Raw genomic sequence first — 22,606 nt, forward strand, 5'->3', positions numbered from 1 at the left:
TTCTTCATCAACATACAGGCAAACCGGTCCAGTGAACACACACAAATTACAGTCAGGAATACTGACCCAGCCATAGGTCTGATTCGTCAGCTATGCTTGTTCCTGAGCCCGGATAAAATTTGGGGGGACTGAGATGGTGCCATACCTCTCCGTAAAGGGGTCTCACAGTCGTGTTTCATCATACGATTATTATTATTATTATTATTATTATTATTATTTATCAACATAACTGCATTTTTCAGTGATTCATTTACTCATAATATGTCATGTACAGGTGTGCTTAATGGTCAAAGCTGTATAACTGAGAGGAGACCACCACATAGCCTTTAAAGGAATGCGGAGAACCGACCAGGGCTTCTGACCTAATGTCCAATCCTCACCTTCTCGTGGTGCACCCTGTTGGGTATCTACTTTGATACTAAACGAACGAGGATGGGCTGGCAATTTGGGATTTAGCCGACCAAATTGTATTCTAATTGGTTAAACCAAAATAAAAAATGATGGTACAACATGACAAAATTTCATGCCGGCTGGGGCGTCGCCCGGTTAAACAAGGCCCCCGTTGTTTTCGCCAGGGAACCAGGGCGAACAGCGAAAAGTCAGCTACTGAAACAAATCTGAAAACAAACCCCAACTCAACATCACCAGAGTTAAAGATCGGTACTATCAACGTAAGAAGCCTGAATGGCAAAGAAATGGAGCTAGCTGAGGAATTAGATAAGTACCAGATCGACATAATAGGGATGACTGAAACAAAAAAGACCAAAACTGGTGACATCTTTCTGAGCAATAAATACAAAATGTTATATTCAGGCAATGACAATCAAGGAAAAGAAGGAGTAGCTATAGTATTCAACACAAAATACGAGACTAATTTTCTTGAATGGCAGTCAGTCTCAAGTAGAGTAATGTGGACAAATATGAGAATGGGGAACTGGACAATGAGACTTATTTGTGCCTAAGGTCCCACAGAAAGTTCTACTAAGGTAGAAGTGGAGGAATTTTTTGACGCTTTAGAAAAAGCAACTGACACAATGAAAAAGGAAAAGTTGGTCCTTGTTGGGGATCTAAATAGCAGAGTAGGAAATGATTGTGAGACATACAAAAATATTTTGGGAAAATTTGGAGAAAAGAGCAAAGCTAATAATAATGGCAAATATCTGTTGGATTTCAGCTCAGGACATGGACTGATTATTACTAACACCATGTTCCAACATAAAAATGTGCACAAATTCACATGGAGAGAAGAGGCTAGGAATAAGAAAAGTCTCATTGACTATGTTATTGTTGATAGTGATGTTTTCTCCCTGCTGCAGGACACCAAAGTGTACAGAAGATATGAAATCAGAAGTGATCACTATTTAGTCTTCAGCAGGATAAAATTGAATTTCATATTGAAAAGAATAACATGTAAGAAAGTTTTAAAGTGAATAAGAGTTGAGCAGCTCTCAGATGTGAACTGTAGACTAAAATACAGAAAGATTATTGAAAAGAAAATGAAAGAGTTTGAGAACAGGAATCAAACCTTGGAGATTCAGTGGCAAACTCTGAAGAAAACCATGATTGATTCAGCCAGAGAGGCATGTGGTGAGGTTGTGTGCAAGGATAAAAAAATCAGAACTCCCTGGTGGACACAGGAAGTTAAAGAGGCAGTGAAGGAAAAGAAGAAAGCATATCAAAAGTTCCTGGCAAATAAGTCAGCTTTTACTCTTACAGAATACAGAGACAAATGTAAGAAAGCTAAACAGTGTGTAAAACTAGCTAAACAAAAGTCATATGAGGACTTTGGCAAGAATATAGAAAATAAATATCAAGAAGGTGGCAAAATATTCTGGAGGTTGTTGAAGAAGCTTAGGAATGGAGGAAAGAGTGCTGTAAAAGGAGTTAGAGATGATAAAGGCGACATGAAAACAGGAGAAAAAGATATCCTTGAAGTATGGAGTAATTACTTTGAAAAACTGCTAAATGAAACAAGCAGTGATGACAGCACAATGATAAAAAACACTGACCAGTCATGTAGTCAGGAATACATATCCATACTTGAAGTAGAAAAAGCCATCAAAGGCTTGAAATGTGGACAGGCAGCAGGAGTAGATGATATTCGACCAGAAATGCTGAAGTATGGTGGTATAAAAGTCTTACAGTGGCTGCACTGCATAGTTCAGAAAGCCTGGACTGAGGGACGAATTCCCGATGATTGGAGTAGAGCTCTCATAGTACCCATATATAAAAAGGGAAATAAAACTGAATGTTGAAATTACAGAGGTATTTCATTACTGAGTGTTCCTGGTAAGATATATGCAAGTATACTTGAGAAATTATTGAAGATTTTGGAAGAGAAGCTTGGTGGAGAACAAGTTGGATTCAGGCCAAATAGAGGCTATCAGAATCAGATTTTCACTTTATGAGAGATAGTTGAGAAATCATGGGAATATAACAAAGGTCTGTATTTAAGTTTTGTCGATTTGGAAAAGGCATATGACAAGGTGCCAAGAGAGAAGCTATTCAATATGCTGCAGTTGTATGGTGTCAATGGGGCATTATATCAAGCAATACTTAGTCTTTATTTGAGTTGTAAGTTAGCAGTTAGAATTGAAGGAAGTACAGGAAGATGGTTTAATGTTAAATCTGGTGTGAGACAAGGATGTACATTATCCCCTCTATTATTCATTATCTATATGGATCACATTATGAAGGAAAGTGATATTAAACCTGATATCAAAATTGGAGATATTAATGCCAGCTCTTTGCTTTATGCGGATGATGTTATACTTCTAAATAAATCCGCTACAAGTCTGCAAGATTCTCTGACTAAATTGAATAGCTGTTGTAATAGATATGGTATGAAGGTCAGCAATAAAAAGACAAAGACAATGAAAATAGGCAGAATCATTGAAAATGTCAACTGTGTTGTGAATATAGAACCTGTGGAACAAGTAAAACTTAGGCACGATTTTTACTGAAGATGATAAATTAAATATAGAAATAGACAACAGAATCAGCAAAGCTGGTATGGTGGGAAGTCAATTGAATAAATTCATATGGAATAAGAGAGAAATTAGTCGGAACACTAAATTAGCTGTATACAAGACAGTGTTCAAACCAGTTTTAACTTATGGATCTGAGTCAGAAGTAAAACACTTGACCAAAGACTAGAGACTGCAGATATGAGAGTCCTGAGAAAGATTAGAGGCGTGAACAGATGGCATCAATGGCAATATCATATTAAAAATGAGGATATTAGGAAAGAACTTGACATTGTCAGCATCCAGGAATGCGTTAGCAGAGATAATCTCAGGTGGTATGGTCACTTAACTAGAATGGGAGAGGAAAGATTAGCAAAACAAATGTTCTCTGCCAGGTTGGCAGGAAAACGACCCAGAGGAAGACCAAGATATAGTTGGATTGATACGGTACAAAGTGCCTTAGACGATAGAAATATAAGTTCTGATAATGTTGGAGTCTTGACAAGTAACAGACTGATTTGGAGTAAAATTGTAGATAGGAAGTTAGTAATGATGTAAATTTTTCATGTAGTACTGTCATATCCTGTACATCCCTTAAGAGTACATGGCAGGAATTTGATGATGATGATGATGTCATGTACATTAACTTAAGATAACAGAGATTAGAAAGAAAAGAATGGGGGGAGGGAGTATTATTATTGATGATAGCTGATGAACTGCAACAAAACAGAGTAGAAGTTGAACTACAGGTCAGTGAAAATAGCACATTTGAGCCCATCTGGTGTGACATGGTGACCAGCAGAACAAAATATACAGTCAGATACTTCTATAGACAGGGACGGAAAGGATGATCAAGATAGTATGCATCAGCAAATAAGCTCAATGAGTGAAGGGCAGGTAATTATACGGGAACATAAATTGGAAGGAGGAGATGAGGACAAATGGGAAGGAAATGGAATTTATGTTACTAAGGAATAATTACTTGAGACAGCATATGAAGGAATATACTAGGAGTTTAAGATTGCTAGATCTATAAATGTATCTGATTATTTGTCTATAACCAATATGATCATGTTGCCAACAACTGGTGAGAGTGATCATATAGTCTTGACCTGGGAGGTGGCTAAATGTGCAGAATTTTCAGTTAAGAGGGAATATACATGAAATTATGATTTTTGAGGGCAGGTGCATTGTCCTGATGAAAGATGATTTTTTCCTTCTGCAATCCAGATCTTTTCGCACGAATTTTTTTGTCTAGTCTAGTTAAAAGATTGGATAATATTCTCCGTTATTGTTGTACCCTTTTTCAAGATAATTAATAAACAAAATGCTTTTAGCATCCCAAAACACCGATGCCATGACCTTTCCCTTTTAATGGAACTGACTTTGTTTTCTTTGGCACTGAACAAGTGGCTTCTGTCCACTGTTTTGACCGCTGTTTGGATTCTGGTGTGTTATGATGAATCCAAGTCTCATCCATAGTAATAAATCGATGCACAAAATCAGTTTTATTCTTGTTAAAACACTCCAAGCACTGTTTAGAGATTTTCATGCGAGTGCGTTTTTGATCTGCTGTTAGCCAGTTCGCACATCTTGTGCAAAGCTTTTTCATATGCAATTCTTCATGCAAAATATACCCTACATGTTTGAAATGCCTATAATCTCAGCAATTTCATGCACTTTGACTCGCCGGTCATCCAATATTGTGCACTTGATCAATGATTTCTGGTGTTGTTACTTTTTAAACATTTTTCATGCGGATCATCTTCAAGGCTGGTACGGCAACGTTTAAACTCGGCAGCCATTTCTTAATTGTCAAAAATGAAGAAGAAGAGTGCCCAACTTCGAATGAATTTCATTTGCCATTAAACCTTCTTTTACAAAAAATTTTATAACTGCACAATACTCAATTTTATCCATTTCAAGGGATACAGACAACACTTTTGCTTCCGACAGCTGTATAAAACAAACTACTTGACAGAATGACTTGCAATTTCACATGGATGCTTATGACAGATGTACCAACTTTGAAAAAAAAAATCTTGCCAATAGTATTGCTATTTATGGTTGAGGCCAAGAATGTTTCAGACCACCCTCATATATATATATATATATATATATACTGTGTGTGTGTGTGTGTGTGTGTGCACATGCGTATGTGTGGATTTAATTATAAGCAACATTTTCAGATTATCATCAGTTATTCCAAATGTTGCATGATCAATGAACAAGGTGGCCTGAAACCTTTTTATATCATTCTTTCTTTATTGATAATAACAATAATAGTTACTTGAATTTAATTACTTAGAAGTTGACAAATTAATAATGCAACTAAAATTACAATAAACTGTTTTTCAAAATAAAACAATTTGTTTTTTATAATTAGACAACAAAATTAATTGCCTGTTTTAAAGTGTCACCTTCTTCTTCTTCGGAACTTAGTGGACCTTCACTCAAATGGTCCTCAGAAGATGAAAACTTTTGATTAGCTGCATTCTCTTCAGTTTCAGATAATGGCCCTTCACTTAAATGATCACTATCATGATCAGACTGAAAAGAGAATGAGTTTATCAATAATTAAGTTCAGCAAATCATCAAAGCTATACAGTACATATACTCCACATATTATACTTGACAATAAAATTATATTCCACATATAATGGAAGTTTAAATTACAAGATATCAAAGAGGATTTCACTAGGACCGGGGTCGGCAACCTTTTGAGTCGGAAGAGTCAAAAATTACAATTTACAAAATTTCAAAGTTTTTAAAGAGCCACAAAATTTTAAAAAGTTTTTAAAGAGCCACAAGATCTTATTGTCTTCAAGGCATTTTTGCACGGCATTCGCTATATCTTCCCCTCTAGTTTGTCCTGAGAGCGGTAGCAATCCTAGAAGTTCTTCTTTTGTACCTTGGGAAGACATATACCTGACAAAAAGGGCAACTTGTGCCGTGTCTTTTATGTCGCAAGACTCATCTATAGCAAGTGATAAGGCAGAAGAAGGTTGAATATCTTCCACCTGCAAATATGTTACATTTGAAGACATTTTAGCTATTCTATCTTGTACTGTTTTAGCGGATACGAGAAGCTGGGCATAATGAAATATAATTTATCAAAAAACATTTTACAACGATATTTCCCAATTAAAAATACCTACCTAAATAAAATAAATAATTCTCTAATAATTTAATTATTAAAATAAATAATTTAGACATGAAACACTGTTTGTCTCACTCTCTCACGTACTGATTGACTATAAGTACATAGTTTCGTCGCATCTGTGGTCGCCTCCCGTGTGCGGTGATCGCCGACTGGCACGAACGGACTTGTCAGAATGTGTTTATCACGGCGCAGTCTGCACATTTTAGTTTTTTTTTTTTTAATTTTGGCAAATATTAGATACTTAGTTTACGAGTAAAGGTGTTATGCCCAGCTATGCCGAAATCAATGAAAATTGCCAAACATATAAACTTCCGAGAGCTTCCAACGGACTGACGACGGTGACGATGCATGTCACGGGGGAGGGGTGCGGTGAAAAGCGAGTACAAGTGGCTGAGAGATAGAATCGGTGCCTAATCCTCGTTAATCGATTCAGTACGATTTTTAAATTTTTTTTTTGATAAAATAAATAATATTTGTGTATGGAACTAAAGAGCCGCAGCTTCACATCCAAAGAGCCGCATGTGGCTCGCGAGCCGCAGGTTGCCGACCCCTGCACTAGGACAATGCATTTCAACAGCATAAGGTGTAAACGTTCGATTTAAAGAAATTCTTTTTTTGCCTGTTTTGTCTTATGCAGTGGAGACACAAGACTAAAAACATAAGCATTTTTACTCAGTAATTTAAGGAAATTACGTCACTAGGATATACATTAAAATAAATTTTAATATACTTCAATATTTCGGCAACGTCACATTGCCATTTTCAAGAAACTTAAGAACAAGACACGTGCATGCAGGCACAACAAACAGTAAATGAGGAAGAAGCAGGAAGCTATTATTTCTCCTTAAAGTCCTGATGGTACCCTCTAGGCAGGCAATGTTGGTATTCTTGGGCGACTGGGCTGAAGTTCTTCTGATGTAGGTTTCCCAAATTTGTTCGGATTGTTTCTTAGGGCTGAAGCTGATTCCATGAAAAGCCTTTCATACTTGTATTTACTATGGTGTACTGGTGAAACCGGATGTAGTCCTTGTGTTCTGAAATTCTGATATTGGCTGTCCTGCCTGTTTGGCCAAAGTAGGACAGCTTACAGCTGCAAGGGACCTGGTATACACCAAGTAGGTCTGGGGGGGGTCTTTAGTAGAGTGGATAAGGGATGCCAATTTTTTATATGGTCTATAACAAGAAGTTAAGTCATGTTTTTCTAGGATTTTTGTAATTTTTTCCGAGGTGCCTCGGATATAGGGTATGGTGATGGATTTAGAGTAATCCTTGTTATGAGGGGGGGGGGAGTTGTGGTATACTGGTTTCAATATTTTTTGGATTTTTTGGGGGGGTTAGCCATTGGCTGAGAAAGTGTTTGAGAATGTGGTTTAGTTCTGTGGTTAGGGCATTGTCACTTGAACAGATAAGTTTAGCCCTGTCGTGTGGTGTCTTAATGATTCCATATTATTGCAAGAAGGGGCGGTGGGATTGTTGGTGAATGTATCTGCCTGTATAGGTGGGTTTTCTATAGACTGAGAAAACCAAGGTTCCATCAGGCTGGCGGGTGACTAGTATGTCTAAGAAAGGAAGGCAGTTGTTTTTTTCTTCTTCCAGGGTGAATTTGATTGTGGGGTCTTGGTTGTTTATATGTGTTAGGAAGGAGAGGAGTGCATTGGGGCCATGTGGCCAAATAGCGAACACGTCATCAACATAGCGAAGCCAAATGGTTAGTTTTTGTTTAAGGCTTTCTCTTCAAAAGTCTCCATATAAAAGTTGGCCAAAGGTGGGGAGAGTGGAGAACCCATGGCTGTCCCCTCTATTTGTTTGTAGAATTTTCCTTGCCAAACAAAATAGCCTGAGTTCATTGTGAACTGAAAAACGGCTGTGATATTGGGAGGAAATTTAGCTTGAATTAGCTCTAAGGATTCTTTGAGTGGGACATTTGTGAATAAGGAGGGGACATCAAAACTGACCATTATGTCAGTGTGTTTGAGTGTAAGGTTTTCTATGCTGGCTTTGAAGTGGGCTGAGTTTTTTATGTGTGAAGGTGTGTTGCCAGTATAGTGTGAGACAGAGCTTTGGCCAAATGTTTAGCTAGTTTGTATGTGAGGGAATCAATGCCATCCGCTATGGGACGTAATGGCACATTTTCCTTATGTATTTTTGGGAGTCTATAAATACGGGGTGGGGGTGGGGTATGGATTAAATGGTTTTAATTTGTTAGTGATTTCCACAGGCCAAGAAGTGACCTTCTTAAGAAGCCTGTGGAGTTTTCTAATTTGTGAGTTGGTGGGATTGTACTTGATAGGGAGGTAAGTAGCCCGATCTAACAATCAAGCTGAGTAATCCTTTTGGTTAAGCAATACTGTGCCGTTCCCTTTATCAGCTTTGGTGATTATTATTTTCTTGTTTTTCTTTAATTCCAGTAGAGATTTAATTTCCTTACTGGGCATGTTGGCTTTTGGTGGTTTAGCTTTGGTCAGAACACAAGCTACATCCAGTCTAATATCGTTGGTGATGTGGTCTGGAAGGTGTCATATCCTGCGTTCAATTCTTATCATAATATCTTCCGCAGGTATTCTTCTGGGCGCAATGGCAAAGTTGTGGCCACGTGCGAGGGCGTCGAGTGCTTCAGGTTTTACACTAATTGACAAAAGGTTGACTACTGTTTCGGTAGGAAGTTGTGGTTTCGAGATGGAGTACTTTTTTAAATTTTCAAATTTTTTTGCTGTGTCGATCTCATACTTTTTTAAATTCTTTCTCCGCTGCAGTGCACGAGATGTCGTATAAAATACACCAAATTTCATGGCTTAAGGTGCTTGAAAGGTCATCTTCGAGTGCCTGTATAGGTAAGTTAGCATCATTCAGGAAACGGTGAGTCGCGGCAATTTGTTCTCTGAGTAAGGCTTGGCTGGCACAGTTATAAATAAGAAGCGCCTTTTGCGAAGAGAAACGGTGCTTAAATTTCACACAGTTAGGAATTACCTGGTTATCCTGGCAGCGTTTTAGGAAGGCAAGATGATTCAGTTGTCTTGATAGCTTTTACTTCATTTTACCGTAATGGAGTGCTTTACGTGCGATATCATCTCTGTGGATTATCGTAATTCTCATGGAAAGGCTTAGACGTTGGTTATGCATTTTTTACTCAGTAATTTAAGGAAATTACAATGTCACTAGGATATACATTAAAATAAATTTTAATATACTTCAATATTTCGGCAACGTCACATTGCCATTTTCAAGAAACTTAAGAACAAGACACATGCACGCAGGCACAACAAACAGTAAATGAGGAAGAAGCAGGAAGCTATTATTTCTCCTAAAGTTCTGATGGTGCCATCTAGCAGGCAATGTTGGTATTCTTGGGCAACTGGGCTGAAGGTCTTCTGAATGTAGGCTTCAAAAAATTTGAGGCAATCTCATGCAACCAAATTTGTTGAGGTTCGGATTGTTTCATAGGGCTGAAGCTGATTCCACGAAAAGCCTTTCATACTTGTATTTACTATGGTGTACTATCGTGGCTATCTTCCACCGTATTCTATGGCAGGTATCCAGTGCATGGTCAGCAAGACCAGAGTGGCTGTACTGGTGAAACCGGATGTACTCCTTGTGTTCTGAAATTCTGATATATGGCTGTCCTGCCTGTTTGGCCAAAGTAGGACAGCTTACAGTTGCAAGGGACCTGGTATACACCAGGTAGGTCTGGGGGGGGGGGAGTTGGTCTTTAGTAGAGCGGATAAGGGATGCCAATTTTTTATATGGTCTATAACAGGAAGTTAAATCATGTTTTTCTAGGATTTTTGTATTTTTTTCCGAGGTGCCTCGGATATAGGGTATGGTGATGGATTTAGAGTAATCCTTGTTGTGTGTGTGTGGGGGGGAGTTGTGGTTTATTGGTTTCGATATTTTTTGGGGGTGGGGGTGGGGGGGGTAGCCATTGGCTGAGAAAGTGTTGAGGATGTGGTTTAGTTCTGTGGTTAGGGCATTGTCATTTGAACAGATAAGTTTAGCCCTGTTGTGTAGTGGTGGGATTGTTGGTGACATAAAACATAAGCAATAAATAACGAATGGAAATGAAAGTTTTAAACACAATGTTGGCAAAAAAAAAAAAAAAATCCACACGATACAATATGAAATGTGGAATCAGAAATGTATTGGAACTAGAAATTAATGAAAGTTGGGGGATAAGACCAGCAAAAAAAAAAAAAAGGCAGAGTCCAGATAAGAAAGATTTAGAAAAAAGAAACTTTAGATAAACCAATGTTCATGGAGAATGATTATGGGAAGAATAGAGCGAAACAAGGAGCTTTGATATGCTGGGCCAGACAGATTCTGCTAGAGCATTTGTTGATGATGAATAAACTTATATTCTTGTTTTCATTTACTTTTACTGAAGCATAGCAAACAAACGTTTGCACGTGAAATATATCTTTGTGACTAAGTTACTTGGATATAGTATTGTGAGCAGGTAACTTCACATCAAGTTGCTCTATGCATCTCATATTGCACAACACTCATTCTTCTCGGTACGTACATACTGCATAAATTATGATGAGAGTCACTACTAAGACTGACTTGATCTTTACTGAGGTGTCATAAGTGAGAAAGATCCATGGACATAACATATATGAGAAAACATGAGTTGTCACTGATTACATCTGTTGGCATTTCCAAGGATCTACATTCCACTGGAAAATGATAAGACCTCAACAAAGGTTGAAATGACTCATTCTGTTCAGTAGGAAGGTTGATATGCTGATATAGTTCGCTAATTTTAAATGTTGTCTTCTGCTCTGTCATTCAATTGCTATGAAGACAGACTGTTTCAAGCAAGTTTCACTATTATTTGTCAGGCTGCAACTCTAATCCACACCCAGTGAAATGGCAATTATTATTTTTTGAACATCTGTATGGAATCAAAAACTGATTGTGGGAGACCCACTCTAACCACTGTTCAAACAATACCTATAATGTCTCTCATTGATTACATTCACTGATAAACTCACAACTTTCATTGGCAACTCATTCACCATCCCAAGCAAAAAATCTAATCCCACGCTTGCTAACCACACTCTTATATTTTCCATGTACTAAAAAAAAGTCATTTGTGTCAATCCTATAAAACCTTTAATAACTTGCATGCTTCTATTATGTCCACTCTTATTCACCTATCATCTAGTTTTTGAGCACCCCCCCCCCATAGACCTTCAATCTCTTCTCATAAGGTGCATTCCATAGATCTACCACAATCTTGGTCACTTGCCTCTAGATCCTCTTCACCATTTCATTCCCACAGAATTCAGAGAATCACATATGCCCATAATAGTCATTCTGATGCATTGATTTGTCCACTTTGCAACATGTCCTCTAAGATTCAACTCCATGTCCACAATAACCCCATATTCCAGTGTCATCATTTTTCTGCAGTTCAGTTCTGCAGATCACACTGTATGTGACCTCTCTGCATGACCATCTGGCCATGCTAAACTGACAGCCATTTACCGTTGTCCATACTGCAAGTTTAAGTCATCTGCAGTATCTCTATTCTTCTTCATTGACCATTGCTCTTCCTAGTTATGCACCATAAACAACTTGTTCTATACATTCCCCATTCATTTCCTATATCACTATTAGTGTTGTCCCTGGAGAAGGCAGGTGACAGGATCAACACTCTTCTCCAGGACGCAACATCAATAAACCACTTTATTATTTGTGCAAAAATCTCTAACAATGAAACATTCTTTAGTCCCAAGAATTTATGGAGCACCCAAAATCCACAAACAGGATATTCCATTATGTCCTATGTAGATGGAAAATATTCTCTAACTTGGAGAAGTATTTGTCAAACCTGCTAGTCCCACACATATGAATGACAGAGTAATATGTGAAGAATAGCTTACATTTTATTGAAAGGGTAAAAGATTTAAAGGACCTTCAGACACCCTAAGTAGTTTAGATGTCAGTCTGTTCAGCAATGTCCCTTGGGATGACATAGTGGATCTTCTTCAAACACTTTTTCTGCCGGACACAAACTATTTAAACACTGCGTAGAAAACTTTCTTCATATTTCAGGATAAATATTTGGAACAAAAGGACTTGCATAGCAAATCTCTTTATGAAGAACTTTGAAAAGAACCGTACTGATAATTATCATAAAAAAACAAAACTTGGTTGCATTATATTCATGGCATTTTTGTTGCTTGGTCAGAAAGAACAGATGATTTAATTAAATTTACAGATTATCTGAACAACTTGCACCCACACATAAAATTCACTCTTGAACGGAATAATCACAAAAAAATTACCATTCCTTGACATTCTTATTGAAGTAAACAAAGAAAAAAGGATCTTTTCAGGATACAGAAAACCTACTGCAACTGGAAGATTTTTTTATATGCTGCTTCACACCAGCATTCATTACGAAAGATAGGCATGATTAAACCATTACAAGATAAGAGCCTACAACATTTCCAATATGTCAGAAAAAAGAGTGAAGAACTGAACTACTTGAGACATTATACTCATCCCCAATGGACATGAACTGAAGATGATTAACAAAATTCTTGATATGCCTCCAACAGCTCCTTTAAATAAATAAGATTTCAAAAATGCAATTGCTTTATCTTACATCAAGAATGTTGCACACAAAGTTGCAATGTCACAACATTAAAGTTTTTTTTTGCAAGTGTATAAGATCTTAAAGTTCTTATATCTACCAAAATTGCCACATCCTCCCATGATAAAAACAGCTTACAAAATCTACTGCTCTTGTTGTATTTGCTATGTAGCCAGAGGGGCAATCTGGAAATATACGCATGCCTGAACACATAAGATGCTGAAAAAAGAAGACAGCACAAATCAGGATTAGCCTTTGCCACAACAAACACAGGCCATCAAGTAGTTTGGCAAGAAACAGAAATGCCATGTATTGATCAAAATTAAATTTGGTATGAAAATTAGAAATAAAAAGACAAACACAATGAAAACTGGCAGAAGTATTGAAAATATTAACTGCATTCTGAATGGAGAATGCACAGAACAAGTAAAGCATTTCAGTTATTTAGGCACAATTTTGAATGAAGATGATAAATTAAATATGGAAATAGTCTACATAATTTTGAATGAAGATGACAAATTAAATGTGGAAAGAGACAACATGATTAACAAAGTTGGTATGGCTGGAAGTCAACTGAATAAATTTATATGGAATAAGAGAGAAATTAGTCAAAACACATAACTAGATATATACAAGACAGTGTTCAAACCAATCTTAACTTATGGATCTGGGAGCTGGGTTAGAAATAAAACACCTGACGAAAGACTAGAGACCACAGATGTGAGAGTTCTGAGAAAGATTACGGACAAGCACAGATAGCATCAATAGCAACATCATATTAAAAACGAAGATATTAAGAAAGAACTTCACATTGTTAGTATCCAGGAATGTGTTAGCAGAGCTAATCTCAGACGGAATGGTCATTTAATAGGAATGGAGAGGAAAGATTAGCAAAATAAGAGGTCTCTGCCAGGTCGGCAGGAAAAATACCCAGAGGAAGACCAAGGAAGATGACTCCGTATCTCTACACAAAGTTTGATCTGACTTCATCAAAAATCTAACCACCATGAATCTGAGATATGATGTGTCATACCACAGAATGTGATGGCAACAACTAGCACTCCCACTCGTATATAGTAATTAATACAGCGGTTTTTTGGTCACTTTGTTTCATCATCATCAAATTCCTGCCATGTACCTTCAAGGGGTGTACAGGATATGATAGTACTACATGAAAAATTTACATCATTACTAACTTCCTATCTACAATTTTCCTCCAAATCAGTCTGTTACTTGTCAAGACTCCAACATTATCAGATCTTATATTTCTATCGTCTAAGGCACTTTTTACCGTATCAATCCACCTATATCTTGGTCTTCCTCTGGATCTTTTTCCTGCCAATCTGGCAGAGAAAAATTGTTTTGCTAATCTTTCCTTTCCCATTCTATTTAAGTGACCATACCACCTGAGATTAGCTCTGCTAATGCATTCCTGGATGCTGACAATGTTAAGTTCTTTCCTAATATCCTCGTTTTTAATATCATATTGCCATTGATGCCCTCGGTTCACCCCTCTAATCTTTCTCAGTACTTTCATATCTGAGGGCTCTAGTCTTTGATCAAGTGTTTTACTTCTGACCTAGCTCTCAGATCCATAAGTTAAAACTGGTTTGAACACTGTCTTGTATATCATAAAACACTTAATTTAGTGTTATGACTAATTTCTCTCTTATTCCATATGAATTTATTCAAGACTTCCTACCATACCAGCTTCGTTGATTCTGTTGTCTTTTTTAAAATATTTAATTTACCATCTTCAGTAAAAATCGTGTCTAAGTAGTTGGAATGTTTTACTTGTTCAACAGGTTCTCAGTTCACAACACAGTTGACATTTTCAATGTTTCTGCCTATTTTCATTGTCGTTGTCTTTTTTTGCTGACCTTCATACCATATCTATTACAATAGTTATTCAATTTAGTCAGGGAATCTTGCAAACTTGTAGCGGATTTATTCAGAAGGATAACATCTTCTGCATAAAGCAAAGAGCTGACATTAACATCTCCAATTCTGATATCATGTTTAATACCATTTTCCTTCATAATGTGATCCATATAGATAATGAATAACAGATGGGATAATGTACATCCTTGTCTCACATCAGATTTAACATTAAACCATCTTCCTGTACTTCCTTCAATTCTAACTGCGACTTACAACTCAAATAAAGACTAAATATTGCTTGATATAATGCCCCATTGACACCAAATAACTGTAACATATTGAATAGCTTCTCACTTGGAACCTCGTCATATGCCTTTTCCAGATCGACAAAACTTAAATACAGATCTTTGTTATATTCCCATGCTTTCTCAACTATTTGTCGTGAAGATCTGATCCTGACAGCCTCTATCTGGCCTGGATCCAGCTTATTCTTCACCAAGCTTTTCTTCCACAATTCTTCTCAACCGTTTCTCAAGTATACTGGCATAAATCTTGCCAGGAACACTCACTCTGTAGGGAAATACCTCTGTAATTCTCACATGCAGTTTTATTTCCCTTTTTATATATGGATACTATGAGAGCTCTACTCCAATCATTGGGAATTCGACCCTCTGTCCAGGCCTTCTGAACTATGCAGTGCACCTACTGTAAGACTTTTATACCACCATACTTCAGCATTTCTGGTCAAATATCATCTATTCCTGCTGCCTTTCCACATTTCAAGCCTTTGATGGCTTTTTCTACTTCAAGTATGGATATGTATTCCTGACTGTATGCCTGTTGAGTGTTTTTTTCCACTGTGCTATCACTGCTTGTTTCATTTAGCAATTTTTCGAAGTAATTACTCCATACTTCACTATCTTTTTTCTCCAGTTTTCATGTCACCTTTATCATCTATAACTCCTTTCACAGCACTCTTACCCCCATTTCTAAGCTTCTTCAGCAACCTCCAGAATATCTTACCACCTTCTTGATATTAATTTTCTATGTTCTAGCCAAAGTCCTCCCATGACTTTTGTTTAGCTAGTTTTACACAGCGTTTTGCTTTCTTACATTTGTCTCTGTATTCTCTAACAGCAAAAGCTGAATTAATTGCCAGGAACTTTTAATATGCTTTCTTCTTTTCCTTCACTGCCTGTTTAACTTCCTGTTTCCATCATGGAGTTCTGATTTTTCTATCCTTGCAGACTACCTCACCACATGCCTCTCTGGCTGAATCAATCAGGGTTTTCTTCAAGGCTTGCCACTGAATCCCCAAGGTTTGGTTCCTGTTCTCAAACTCTTTCATTTTTTCTTCAATAAACTTTGTGTATTTTAGTCTACAGTTCACATCTGAGAGCTGCTCAACTTTTATTCACTTTAAAACTTTCTTACATGTTATTCTTTTCAATATGAAATTAAATTTTATCCTGCTCAAGACTAAATAGTGATCACTTCCAATTTCAAATCCTCTGTACACTCTGGTGTCCTGCACCAGGAGAAAACATCACTATCAACAATAAAATAGCCTATGAGACTTTTCTTATTCCTTGCTTCTTCTCTCCATGTGAATTTGTGCACATTTTTATGTTGGACCATGGATCAGTACATGTCCTGAGCAGAAATCCAAACAGGTATTTGCCATTATTATTAGCTTTACTCCAAATTTTTCCCAAATATTTTTGTATCTCTGACAATCAATTCCTACTCTGCTATTTGGATCCTCATCAAGGACCAACTTTTCCTTTTTCGTTATGTCAGTTGATTTCTCTAAAGCATCAAAAAATTCCTCCACTTCTATCTTAGTAGACCCTTCTTTGGGACCATAGGCACAAATAAGCTCATTGTCCAATTTCCCATTTTGATATTTGCCCACACCACTCTACTTGAGACTGCTTGCCATTCAAGAAGATTAGCCTCGTATTTTGTGTTGAATACTATGGCTACTCCTTCTTTTGCTTGATTGTCATTGCCTGAATATAACATTTTGTATTTATTGCTCAGAAAGATCTCACCAGTTTTTGTCCTTTTTGTTTCAGTCACCTCTATTATGTCGATCTGGTACTTATCTAATTCCTCAGCTAGCTCCATTTCTTTCCCACTCAGGTTTCCTATGTTGATAGTACCGATTTTTAACTCTGGTGATGTTGAGTTGGGGTGTGCTTTCAGATTTGTTCCAGTAGCTGACTTTTCGCTGTTGCTCATGGTTCCTTGGCGAAAACAACGGCGACCTTGTTTACCCAGGCGACGCCCCAGCTGCCATGAAATTTTGTCATGTTGTACCATCATTATGTATATTGGTTTAAGCCAATAAGAATACAATTTGGTGGGCTAAATCCCAAATTGCCAGCTCATCTTCGTTCGTTCAGTATCCAGGTAGATACCCAACAGGGTGCACCACGAGAAGGTGAAGATTGGAGAGTAGGTCAGAAGCCCTGGTTGGTTCTCTGCATTCCTTTGAAGGCTATGTGGAGGTCTCCTCTCAGTTATACAGCTTTGACCCTGAAGCACCCCTTTGTTCACTTTGTTTATAAGTACTAATTTTGAAGTTCTGATAACATCTGCTTTGTGTAAATAATTTTTTTCTAGTCTTTTATTCAAGTTTTTTTATGTTTAATGAAATTAGTCTGATAATTCACAAAACCAGTCAGGTTATATAGTTTATTTTAATAAACTTGTTTTATGTTTAGAAACGTGGTCTCAATATCAGGAATTAAATTTAGATAGCATAATACTCTCTAAATGTCAATTAAGAATGACAGTGTTATGTTATGAATCTGTCAATCTTAACATACAGGAATATAAATTGAATTTTTAACAATGCAGTAAATGGGTAAATTTGATTCTAACTATGATCCATCTTTCAGGAACTAACTGTGTGTGAGGATTGCCTGTATTGTAAAACAAATTAGAGATGATAAAGAATGCATAAAGCTGAAGAAATGACTATTGTGATTGTCTGTAGTATTTTGAAAAATTATTAAATGAAATAAGCATTAATATAACAGGGCAGAAAATATTCAAGAGGAATGCAATTAGGAATATACTTCAATACTGGAGAGAGAAAATGCCATCAGAAATTTGAAATATGGAAAGTAGCTAAAATATTATATATTCAATAAGAAATGCTCAAATATATATATATATATGTGTGTGTGTGTGTGTGTGTGTGCGTGTGTGTAAAATCTTTACAGTGACTGAACTGCATAATTTAGAAGATCAAAATCCAGATGATTACAGTAGAGCACTCATGTACCCAGTTAAAAAAAATAAATTAAATAAAAAAAAAATAAATAAAACTGAAATAAAACAATGTGTGAATTATAGATGAATTTCCCTACTGAGTGTCTAAGTAAATTTTAGTTAGGTATGTATTAATTTTATGCTTGCATAAAACTATTTAGTCACTTCTCAAGAATGCAAGTAAACTTAATGAGAGGCTAAGAAAAACTACTGAAGGGAAATAAATATAGAGAACAAGCTGAGTTCAAGTCAAAATAGGCATTGTCAGGATCAGACGTTTGATTTCAAACAGTCAAGAAATCACAAGAATAAAACAATTTCCATGCATATTCCCATGATTTTGATAATCATGGGAGTATAACATGGGAATATATCCACAAATTCGTATTTTAAGTTTCACAGAAAAAAGCATATCATTCAAATTATGTGATGTAAATAGGATATTATACAGAGAAATATAAAGCATATATTTAAATCAGCTGTTCAGAACTAAAGGGAGTATAGGATGGACATAACATCAAGCATAAGCCAGTCTGCTGCCTTATCTGTTATTAGATATCCATACGAATCACATTTTGAAGTAAGGTGATATTAAATCTAAAATATTAACTCAGTTATTTACTTCATGCAGATAATGATGAACTCCTAAATATATCCATCATTAGAACTCTTTGACTAAACTGAAAAACTGCTGTGACAAATTAATATGAAAATGCAGTAAAATAAAAACTGTGAAAAACATGCAGGAACACAGAAATCATCAACTGTATTCTCAATGGTGAACACTTCAGTTATTTAGGTAAAATTTTGAATGATGATGGCAATTAAAGATGGAAATAAATAATAAACTAAGTACAGTTGGTATGCTAGCAAGCCAGTTGAATAAAGAATTTATATAGAATAAGAGAGAAATTAGCCAAAATATTAAATTAGCAATATAACAACTGAGTGTCTAAATGAATTTTAAGTCATAGACTGAAAAGTTAACTTACAATCCATAGGAGAAAGTGTGCACTATGTTAAAGTATGAAATGACTTGGATGGGGATGGAATGATTTGTTCTTGCAAGATGAATTGCATTTGAATGGTTTCAGTGTTAGGTACTTGGAGAAATTCTTGTACAGTGAAAGAATGCATGTGAAGAATCAGAGAAACCAGATATGTCTGCATGAGTGCATAAAACTATGGATATATGCATTAATTTAAGTGATCAAAATTGTGAGTGCAATGAAAAAGACAGAGAAAAAAAATGACAGCTTGTTGGGGATGACACCAGAAAATGCAGGACTAGTTTTCTTAAGTAACAAAACTGTAAACTTGAAAATGGGGAGGGAGTTTCGTTCAAGATGTCATTCATCAGCCTGAATCGGAAACTTCTGCCATTACTGTATAGAAATTAATGACAGAAGTTTTCAGAATAAAGACAATGCAGATGAAGCTAAACCAAAAATTATAGGCAATCAATGATACCTAGTTGACAAAGGAGGATATTGTTACAGGAAAAATGTGATGGGTTCAGTTTATTCAGGGAAGACAGAAACATAAGAAAGGGCTAGAGACTACTACTGACTGCAGAGGAATTATATTTAACCAGCACAGAAATTTCCAGTGGTGGTGCATGAGTAATTTAAGAAATGCATTTGATACTATCTAGTATGAGATAGAGGTTACCCAAACAAAATACACAACTGTTCTACAGACCAGGACTACTGAATACAAAGAGGACTATCATTATGAGTGATTTCAACTATAGTGACATAGACTGCAGGAAGGAGAAAGCATGCAAAACAAGGGAAAATTAATTTATAAATTACTTTGGGATAATGTTCAATGCTGAGACCACTGCTGTTTAATTGTACATAAATGATATAGGAAATAACCTGATAGGAAATATTCAGTTGTTTGCTGATGATGCAAAATTAGGTAGAGTAATAGTTAATCAAGGCAATGGAGAGCTTGCAGAACAATTTAAATAGACTGTCAGTATGGGCAATAGACAATGGGTGTCAGACCAGTCAATGTCTCTGCTATAGTTATCAAGGTATTGGAAATGTTGGTTAAAATTCACATTCAAAGGGGGATAAGACAACAACAGAATCCTCTATAGAATACAGCATGGTTTTGCTAAAGGCAGGTCTTGATTTAGCAATTTACTAATGTGATGTAATAGGATGGCAGCAGAGTTGGATAAGGGAAATGAATATACTCCAGTATCTCTGGTTTTTTCAAGGCATTTGACAGAATTTCAAACTAGAAGTTGTTATACAAATTCAGAGTGATGAGTTTGTAAAATAAACTTGCGACATAGATTGGAGAGTGGCTAACTGGCAGGTATCTGAAAGTGATATTGGGGAGTGTAATATGGGGAGAGTCTTGAGCATGATGTGGCTATGTGCTGATGATGCTAAGCTAGAGAGTGATAAGGAATGTAGCCAATATACAATTTCTGTAGACTGATTTGCATATACTGGTTGTATAGGCAAATGACAATGAATGTTATAAGTTCAATGTTGCTGAGTGTAATGGAGGATATTGAAAGCAGAGTGTTACATTAATAGGAATTTGTTGAAAGTAGTCAATGAAGTTACAGGCTTTTTTTTAATGTGACTCCCATCCAAAAAGCTGTAAATATACAGTACATTAGTATTGAGGGAGGGCTAAGGATTTTATGCAATTTTTTTAATTAATTTTTTAAATATTTTTGTATGTTTTTAATTTTTTACATATTCTAGGAATCCTGCTCTAAAGGCCCAACACAGAACTTTTCCAAGCCACTTCATTTCAAGCCATTAGATCAACATTAAATTCTAGAATGAATATGACTCTGTTGCAACCATCAACAACACAGAGACAGTATATCTCTTTCAATTGTAGAAAAGTCTTTACTAATCCAGCAGGCCTGAGTATGCATCAGCATGCAAAACATTGTCACCCCATTGAACCCTACTGCAACTTTAAATCTTCCTATAACATTGACTTATCAAATCAAAATATCTTGGTTCAACCAGGACCATTATCTCAGAGACTCTTTGTCTGTTCAGATTGTCAGAGAGCTTTTGCCACTGCTATGGTCTTGACATTCACCATGATGTAAAATAACCCAATGCTGAAATTTATACTAAGTGGGTAAAACAACGATGGACTACTAAAGAGGAACATTCTGCAACTTCCAATGTTCCTACAAATCCAACTATTAAATTATCTTAGTCTAACCAGGAACATCATCTCAAAGACACTTTGTTTGCCCAGAATGTCAGCAAGCCTTCAGCACCTCGATCATTCTTGGTATTCACCACCATTCAAAACATCTGTTGCTATTAATGCTGATATTTGTACTGAAGGTGCAAAGACATGAACTGTTGAAGAGGAATATCTTCTTGCTTTCTGTGATGCATCATTAGCTGCAGAAGATATAGCCTCACATCGATGAGGTTTTGGCAGAGGTGCTTCCTAAGCAAACAAACAGCTGTAATTAGATCAGATCATAAAGCCAGTACACAATTCCATCTCTTCTTCGAGTATGACTTACAAAATATTGGGATCTGTCTCTCTCTCTCCCTCAGTATAATCACACGATTTTAAAGATTATTATTAGATTGTCACTCAATAAACTATCTATTACAGCAAAGTTGAATCATTATTTAGAGATGGAATTTTGAGGGTAACATCCTCTTTCCTGGTTAGTAGAACATCCCCCTGCAATATCAGTTCAATCCAAACAGAAAGAGAGAAAGTTTCTTTATGCCCAAATGTAGGCATCATATAAGAAGTACAGAAGCATTTGTGCTAGAACAAAACTGGATAGAGCATCTCCTCCTCCTACAAGTGAAATGCACAAGAAATTGTCTGCTTTTCGATGGATGCATTTTCCACTCCACCACCATACTTATCTGATTTAGTTGTTCCTTCTATTTCAAGGTCCATTCCAAAAGCAGAACATTTCCATCCATCTTCTTTTGATAAAATAAAGTCTTCACTTCCAGCTACTTCATTAGATGCAGGACCAGGTGGCTTTACTGATGAGGCTTTGGCAGATTCCTCTGACTATCTTGTGGAATTTAATTGATCTACTTCTGTTTAGCAATTTCTACCATTGTATCTTCACCAGAATACTGTCAAAATGAATCTTTGGAATGAATATTGTCAAAAACAGTATTCATTCAAAAGAAGGATGCATCTGTACCTTCTGATTATCATTCAATTACAGTTGCTTCTGTTCTCTTATATCTTTTTCATAAAGTGTTAGCAAAACGTCTTCAGTCATACATCCAACATGATTTTAGGCAGAGAAAGCTCTTATCCCTGAGGATGGCTGTGCTGAGAATATCTTTATTCTTTCCTCTCCTTCTCTCTGAATCCCGACAACTTTGACCTCTTTATGACATCCTTGGATCTCAAAAGGCCTCTGAGAATGTCTCTCTTCAAACATTACCATTGCAGGATCCCCAAAAGCTTTCCTCACCTATATATCAAAGATTTACTGTGCAAATTTCCTTACTATAATCTCTAGCTCCATATTGACATCCATCCCAGCACTCAGGCATGTATGCCAAGAAGACCCTAATCCTTGCCATACTTCTCTCTCCCCCTCTTTCTGTCTTCCTCCCCATTTTCTTCAAATGTGCCACTGATTAGTCTTTGCTCTCTTCCAAGCTATATTTTGCTACTCTCTTGACATAATCACTCTTAATGCTATGGCATTTGCTGATGACCTTA

The 22,606-nt window shown here is 36.5% G+C and overlaps 1 protein-coding gene across 2 annotated transcripts in view; it reads right to left on the reverse strand.

Annotated features, from left to right (window-relative positions):
* LOC150098544 (uncharacterized) overlaps positions 1 to 22,606 on the reverse strand; it is a 610,245-nt gene that overhangs the window by 351,908 nt on the left and 235,731 nt on the right. For both annotated transcript variants that reach the window (XM_090405300.1, XM_090405297.1), the window contains exon 16: positions 5,370 to 5,516. In XM_090405300.1, coding sequence (XP_090261426.1) covers positions 5,370 to 5,516 — 147 coding nt within the window. The remainder of the gene's footprint in view (positions 1 to 5,369; positions 5,517 to 22,606) is intronic.

This window comes from Typopeltis vanoorti, chromosome 15 (assembly GCF_054136105.1).
Source record: "Typopeltis vanoorti isolate ZY-2024b chromosome 15, IOZ_Tvanoo_1.0, whole genome shotgun sequence".
Taxonomy (NCBI): Eukaryota; Metazoa; Arthropoda; class Arachnida; order Uropygi; family Thelyphonidae; genus Typopeltis; species Typopeltis vanoorti.